The 8,185-nt window shown below is 51.3% G+C and overlaps 1 protein-coding gene across 1 annotated transcript in view; it reads right to left on the bottom strand.

Annotated features, from left to right (window-relative positions):
- Positions 1-8,185, bottom strand: part of EGFLAM (EGF-like, fibronectin type III and laminin G domains) — a 144,457-nt gene that overhangs the window by 90,357 nt on the left and 45,915 nt on the right. The window contains exons 2-4 of the mRNA XM_005872576.2: positions 4,994-5,103; positions 4,003-4,083; positions 1,274-1,300 (exon numbers count right to left, since the gene is read on the bottom strand). Coding sequence (XP_005872638.1) covers positions 1,274-1,300; positions 4,003-4,083; positions 4,994-5,103 — 218 coding nt within the window. The remainder of the gene's footprint in view (positions 1-1,273; positions 1,301-4,002; positions 4,084-4,993; positions 5,104-8,185) is intronic.

Raw genomic sequence — 8,185 nt, forward strand, 5'->3', positions numbered from 1 at the left:
GCGGCGGGGGGGGGATGGGGGGGGGGGGGGAGGGGGGGGGGGGGGGGGTCCCATTCCCTGGTGGTCACAGAGAGTTAGAGAGTGTCGTCCAGGGTCTGGAAGGAAGGGCAGCATTGGCTTTGGGTCAGGACCAATCTTTCTCATATGGGTCTGTCCTATGTATTACAAGAAAGCCAGCATCCCTGAAGCTTGTCCACTAAAATGCTCACACAGATCTCCATATGCCCTACAGTGGACAAAGGAACCCTGAGTTGGGGACCATTACCCATCAATCCCTTCATTTTATAGTCAAAGGGACATTCAGAGGGACCCAATGGCCTTGCCCAAAGTCACCCTTGCTGTGGTGACAGAGCTGGGACTAGATGCAAGTCTCCTGGTTAAGTTTTCTCTCTCTAACCTTGGGTAGCACCCAAATAGAATTACTGCCCTCCTTTAAAATTCTGTGGGATTTTACAATGCGCATAATATATCAGTAGAGTAGCACATGTATAATTAATAAGTACATAAATATACATAGATTGGTACATGTTCAAATATTTGTTTACTGATGGTATGCATGATAAAAAGTGTGCAGACTGCCAGTTTCAACCTCCTTTTCTGTTTCTAACTCTAAGAAATGGCCAGATTGCCCTGATTTGCTTTAGTCTTTATTTTTGCTGGATGAAACTGTAGGTTGCTCTCCTACAAAAAAGGTAAGTGTCTAGTGCTAACCAAATCAGAAGTCTCCACATGGGCAGATTATCAAAGAATGCATGGGAATTCCACATTATCTATCAGCCAGGTAATTTTGGTCATTTCACCACTTGCCAACCCAGTCTTTTGTTTGTCATTCAACCCAAAGAAAATCAACCACCCAGTTTTAGGTGACCGGTCCTGTCTCATTGAGGTCTCAGATGGTTAGAGGAAGTAAGAAAGGGAGAAGGGAAAGGGGTGGGGGGAAACCACCCCCACAAAGGCTCTCTCACTCGTTTAAATATTTCCTTTCCTTTTTAATCTTCTTCTCCTAGTTTTGGAAAGGAGCTTAAATGACTGCAACCTTTAATGATGCTCCCCTCAACCCTCCTGTGCAGGTGAGAGGAAGCAGCACATGGAGGATGGAATTCGCCGGGGATGCTGGGTGGTCCTGCTCCTACGGGAGCTAAGCATCTTCTCTGGGCCTCGGTCAGTGAGAAGCAGATGCGGGAAAAGCAACATTCTGATTAAAAGGGTCCCCTGGATCCCGGGGGGGGGGGGCAGGGGGGGGCAGGGTTTAACTTTTCTCAAGCACACTTACAAAAATCACCGGAGGCTCCGGCTGCCCCTGCGAAGGAGAGAAAACAAAAGCACATGAGAAGGAAAGGAAGGCTTGCGGGGTGAAATGAACCCGCAGAGCCGTGGGTCCCCCCCACTCCTAGCCTCGGGCAGCCGCCCACACCCTCACAGCACGGATTCTGCGGACCCTCACTCAGTGCCTCCTCGGGCAGGTATGCCGCTGAGGGCTCTCTGATCAGGACCTTGTCCAATGCTCACGGCATCCCTGTGATAGGGTACAGGGCAGAGGTCCCCAAACTCCCGCTGAGCATCTCAGATACACTCGGACAGCACCTCTTCCCCTCCCAAACTCCCTCTGTTCACGCCACCTTGAGCATCTCAGATACACTCGGACAGCACCTCTTCCCCAAAGCAGTGCCGAGCAGTTCCATTTCTTCAGGAGGTCAGCCACGTTATGCCCAAACGGCTTGGCAGTACTAGCTCACACCGATGGAGGTGTTTCCTTTGAAAAGTTCAGATAAGCCGCAGCCCCCTGGGGGTTGGCTGCAGAGCCCCCAAAGCACCCTGGCACGCAGCCTGCCGTCAGAGACACACTATCTATGGATGGATGCTATGGGAAACCCTGTGTGTCGGTGAGGGAACGGGACGGGTCAGGGACCCACTGGTTGGGTGCAATACAGGATCTGAACGTGAGTCCTCTGGATCCAGAGCCCACTCGACCCTCCTCCCTCAGGTCTGCCCTCACGGCTAGTCCATATTTCCACGCATGCGCAATCCCCTGACTCAAACCATCCTGTCCATCTGAATGCCCCTCCCTCCTGCCTTTCCAGAAACTGGCGGGCAGGCCTCAAGTCTCAGCCCCCAATTTGGCCTCTTGTTCCTACAGGGATCCCTCCCTCTTCAGAACCTCAGTCTGTTGGCTAAGTGGCATGTAAATGGCATCCGGCCTCCTGCTGCTCTCTATTGTGTAGTCAAGTGGCTGGGGTTTCCCCCATAAGACTGAGAGCTGCCCAAGAACAGGGGTCTGTTATCTCCGCTGGGCGTCCAGCAGCGACTCTGAAAGTTACTGAAATCCGCAAGGTCGTCAAATGCTATAACCTGATAACACACTCTAACCAAGAGGATGTATTTACCATATAGGCAATGGCCACCAGGCATGATACTGACATGGATGCTTTTACATGCGACCAAAGACTTACAGAGACACAATTTTGCTTGGCACTCACAACAGTGCAATTATTGTACCCTTTTCATGGAAAAAAGGAGAGGTTTAGACAGGATAAGTGACTTTGGCCAAAGTTTCCCAACTATAAAGATAGGAAGGAGGCCTGTACCCCGGGGTGCTGTCCCTCCTGGCCTCTGTTTTATGTGTGCACCGCGGTGGCCGTCCCAGACAGGCCATGCAATGTGAAGTGCACAGTCAAGGGGTCCGAGTGTCCAGCCCAGGTTCACAGATGGGGCAGGATCTTGATTTCAGAGGCGCTATCCAGACTCTGAAACACCTGTCACCCTTCCTGCCCAGACAGTGCTAGCCCCACCCACTGTAGGCCAGGATGCTGGGGCTGGGACACTGCCCAGCACAGAAGTTCCAGCGCTACTGCAAGGGGAGACTGAACCTCAGGTAATGGTTTCCTAGGCGAGGCCAACCCCTCCTCCCGTTAGGGTGGAGGGAACCACAGAGCATGGGGCTGAGGGCTGCTGAGGCGAATGAGGAACAGTCTGAGCAAAAGTTTGAGACTAAAAGCACATCGTGCAAAGGGCACGCGAGCTGAAACTGCGCAGGACTTCCTTCGGAGCCACGAGGGCTTTGGTGACAGTAGCCAGAGCAGGGCCCTGAAGTGCGGGGTCTACCGTCTGCTGTGTTGCTTGGCAGGTCTGACTTGGGGAAAGTCATTCCTCTCCGAGTCTCCGGCATCCAGCAGTGAAATGAGGTCATAGGATAGTGGTGGCGAAGATGAAATGGAAGCGCAAATGGAGAGCAGGAGGGATGGGGCCTGGCGGGTAACAGATGCGCAGTAAGGGAGAGCTACTGATCACCCAGGACAAATAGGTTTCCGTGCGCGCCCGCCGGCAGGGATCCCGTGGAGTGACCGACAGGGCCACAGTATTCTGGGCTCTCCTGCAAACTCCTTGCAGGGACGGGGAAGGCTCTAGCCTGCAGGACAATTGCAGATGGGGAAGGAGGAGGACCGTGAAGGAGACGCAAACAGAACAGGCCTAAGGCAGAAACATGCCCCCAGACAGACCGTGACAGGAAACAGAAAAGAAATAGATGAAGAGCCAACAACTGGCTAGTGGAAGGACAGGCTGGAGAAGAAAAACAAGCAGAATGGGCCCGCTGAGTGTACACTGCAAATGACATCATTTTCTTCTGCACTGTGTCGCCAGGCAGTGGGGAAGACAGCTGTGTCATATTTACTGATAAAGCTTTATTGAGCTTTCACAAAAATCAGAGTTGAACTTTTTGAAGAAAAGAAGGGGAAACAGCTGTAAGGCAGACGTCTTCTCGTGTGATTAACGGGGTGGGTTGAGTCCAGGATGCGAGTGCTGAACTCTTTCTTCGTGTGGCTGCCTTTGGGGGTACAGACACACGTGTACACGAAAGGCACCCACACATTCGCAAGGACCACACGACATTGTTACTGTCACTACATGTACAGCAGCACCCCCCCCCCAATCAGAAACCCTCCTGGGTATCTCGGAAATGCCAACCCCGGTGTGCCAGGAGGGCCGCCGGGATGGAGTACTCACGGTGGCGGAGTCCTGGCCCAGCTGCACGCTGCGGTTCCGCTCCCGCAGGGGTTCATCGGCTCCGACCGCAGAGTAAGAGACCTGGGAAGGTGCAGACAGCGGGTGAGGGCAGCGCAGGCCTTCCCCACCGGATCTGGGCCCGGGTTCTGGGGGCGCTCACATTGCAGTGGGCTCTCGGGTACCCTGCCTCACCTCACACACACTACAGGACAACTGACATCACACACGGGGCCAGGGTCACCTCGGAAGCCTGCAGAGGCCAGAGGCAGGCTCTTGTCAGTGAGGTGGGGTGGACTGGCTGGACCCAACTCCTGTTCCTCACAACCACGCTCTCAGGTAACCTTGCATTTTCCCACCCTGGATGCCACCCGAGTCGGGAAACATGTTTCTCTACTCTAAGAAGACAATAGAACAGGGGCATTGATGAATGGCTACCCTCCCTTGTTGAAATGGGAATGCAGGCCCCCAGAGAGCTGAGAACTGCAGATATTTCTCTGAAATCTTTTGACTTCTAAAAGGTGACTCATTTTAATAAACACTGTTCAAAGAAAACGTCTTGGGGACTCCAGCCAGTCCGATTTGCAGCCTGTGGAAGGCAGGGACGCATTCTCTCTTGCCTCCTCCACTTGGCCGGCTCACTCCTCCCCCCAGCCCCCGGTTCAGATGTTACGGTACTTTGTACGTATGGACAACATGCCACAGTGACTTCCTAGCATTCCCCATGTTCCGCTACTTGACTACAGGCAACTGGGTACAGGAACCATGTCTTTTACTTAGTTTAAATTTTCCAATCCTTGAGCAGAGGAAGGACAGGCTAGACCTTAATGACCTTCAGGGCACTGACAAATGGCCTTGAAGAGGGAACAGTTCCTCTGGCTTCAGGAGGGAGAAGGGGGCTGATGGGAGGAGGTCATACCATGGAGCAAAGATGAGAAGGAGCACCCGGTCATCCCATCGCACCCACTGCAGAAGCCCGTGCCCAGGTACTCACGGTGTACCCCACGACGGGGTGCCTGGGATGCCTTGGCAGCTTCCACTGGATGCTGAAAGCCGTGCAGTTCAATGCGTCCAGCACGACGCGCAGAGGAGGCCCCACCTTGCCTGCTTTTGCCAAAACAAAAGAGACTGCGTTAGAGGTCCATGCACCTTGGGTACTTGCACAGGATGGAAGAGAGGGCACCTATGGGTGGAGAGTGGGCAACGCAGCCGTGTCTCTGGTATGACTTCACTGCTGTCCCCTCCCAACCTGGCACTGAAAGGGAAATCAGCCCGGCTCTTGCCCTCAGTCCCTGCTGTAACTGCTAATACCCTAGGCCAGGGGTGGGCAAACTTTTTGACTCGAGGGCCACAATGGGTTCTTAAACTGGACCGGAGGGCTGGAACAAAAGCATGGATGGAGTGTTTGTGTGAACTAATATAAATTCAAAGTAAACATCATTACATAAAAGGGTACGGTCGTAGTTTGCCCACGGCTGGACTAGACTGTTCAGTCAGGTTCAATAAGCAACATTCAGGATTCAGAAAATTTGGTTCACATTAGGCCCATTATTTTAAAACGAGTCCAGTGGGAGCAGAACTTGTCATCACCTATGCTCATGTGTACATCCTACCCTCTTCTCAACTGTACCTGAGCCAATGGTTCTTTTATTTAAAATGAAGAGAAGTTCTCTAAGACAACAAATGTCATGTTCTGAAGTCAAGGAGCCTGCGTGTCAGAGGGGACCACTCCGTGGCTTCCAGATGCGACTCTTTGGACAACATCAGACCATCTGTCTTTGGTGGCCACCAGTGTCAACCCTGTAGGGTTTCCTTCCTTTATCTTTCTCCCTCCAGTTACCATAGCTCTGGAGTATGGAGAGCAAGTCATTGACCTGGAGGAAAACACATACACCGATGTGCAGGACAGCAAATACAGAAATAAAAATTTCACCATTCATTAATAATTGAGTAGAGTATACTTCCTTTTAGTCACATGCAATTTTTAAAATACTTATGTATGCATATTGTTATTTTTATCCTATTTATTACTGGATTTATTATACACACGAAATGTATATAATACTAGGGACCCGGTGCACGAGATTTGTGCACTCGGGGAGTGGGGGGGGGGGGGGCCCCGGCGGGGGGGTGGTGTCCCTCAGCCCAGCCGGCACCCTCTCGCAGTCCAGGAGCCCTCAGGGGATGTCCAACTGATGACTTAGGCCCGCTCTGCTCCCCACGGGGAGCGGGCCTAGGCCATCAGTCAGACATCCTTAGCACTGCTGTGGAGGCAGGAGAGGCTCCTGCCACTGCCACTGCGCTTGCCAGCCTTGAGCCGGCTTCTGGCTGAGTGGCGTTCCCCCTGTGGGAGCCCACTGACAACCGGGGGCAGCTCCTGTGTTGAGCATCTGCCCCCTGGTGGTCAGTGCACATCTTAGCAAACAGTCGTTTCACTGTTTGGTCGATTTGCATATTAGCCTTTTATTATATAGGATATATTTTCAGTTTTAAACCCTGGCTCCTTAGGACAGTCTGATTCTAAATGTCATACAACTTAGTCCCCTTGGATTCTTCATAGTGGCAGCTAGAGAATCATTGCCACAGGGCTAATAAGACATGAAGTGAATGGCCCAGCCAGGTCTCACAACATCCAGGGGAGGGGTGAGGGGCATATGACCAGGATCCTGGCTTCATGTCTTCGTGAAGATTATAAACTCGACCTGGTGGGGAAGCCCAGTGCTCTGAGATGCTGCCTTCACATAGACTTACTCCAATGTCCCCACATACCAACTGGAAGACTTTATTTTTTCCCAAAATAACTAACATGTATATGATGCTATATTTATTATTATTATTTTGATTTCCAGATCATTTTAGAAGCAATAAAAATTGGAGAAATATTTGCAAACCATATATCTGATAAGGGATTATTACCCAAAATGTAAAAGGGACTCAGACAACTCAACAGCAAAGTACTAATAATCCAATTTAAAAACGGGCAAAGGATCTGAACAGACATTTTTCCCAAAGAAAACATACAAATAGCCAACAGGCACATGAAAAGGTGCTCAACATCACTAATCATCAGGGAAATGAAAATCACAAACCACAACGCCTCACACCTGTTGGAATGGTTATTATAAAAAAGACAGGAGATAACTGTGACAAGGATGTAGAGAACAGATAACCCTTGTGCACTGATGCAAGATCGTATCCATAGGACAAAAGGCAGAGACAGCGAGAAACAAGATAGAGATGCTCTTCTTCTCCCCACTCCTTAAGGTTGGTGTTCTGGGTGGTTCTGCCCAACCTCCTCTTCTCAGCTCCCACATGCCCTCTACTTGGGTGCTCTCATCCCTGCCAGTCGCTACCACATATATGCTGGTGGCTCCCCAATCTATTTCTGCAGCCCAGCCTTCTCTTTCAGAGAGGCAGGCCTATGTACCCAACTGCCAAGTGGACCCAGATGTCACCTGGGCCCTCAAAGTCAACACGTCAAAACTGAATGCATCACCTTTCTCTTCAACCTGAGCCTCTCCGGTAATCGGTGTCCTGATAAACAACATCACCATCCACCATGGCTTCCAGAAACCTCTCACCCTCAACATTAAACATCACATGGTACCCATCCTCTCCTATTCACTCAGAATCCTCTTCCACCCGTGCTTAGAGCAACACTACCACTGTTCAGAGCTGTGTGCACAGTGGAACCTGTTGGCCATTGGTCAAGACTTCCCTGCTGGTTTCTCTGACCTTTCTGGATCCTAAGGGATAGTTTCCTTCCCGCAGCCTCTCCAGCCTGCACACCCTCTGGGGAATGTGTGTTAGTAAACCAAATGAAACCTTTTTTCCTGCAAAGCAATTGAATGCAACACTAAGGTTGTTGCGGCCCGAGGACTGGTGGTTTTCACACTTGTGAGTAGGAGGGGTGCGTGAATGGCCCTCTGGTCGGAAGCACAGAGGCCTAGTCTGAAGGCTCATTTGCTTAGGGAGCACTGCATTTTTCTCCTGGTGTATTGGTTTGCAATGTCCTTGAGGGTAGGGCACGTCTCCAGCTGGGGGCGCTCTGAAGCTGTATTTGCAGACCATGCATGCTGCTTATACACAGATGGTACAGTTATTGGCCTATGTATAGAACAGGGTAGGCTAAAGGCAAGAGTAAGCCAGCAGGTGCCTCCCGCCCAACACCCCCCTTACTCCCTCC

The sequence above is a fragment of the Myotis brandtii genome, unplaced genomic scaffold (assembly GCF_000412655.1).
Source record: "Myotis brandtii unplaced genomic scaffold, ASM41265v1 scaffold384, whole genome shotgun sequence".
NCBI lineage: Eukaryota > Metazoa > Chordata > Mammalia > Chiroptera > Vespertilionidae > Myotis > Myotis brandtii.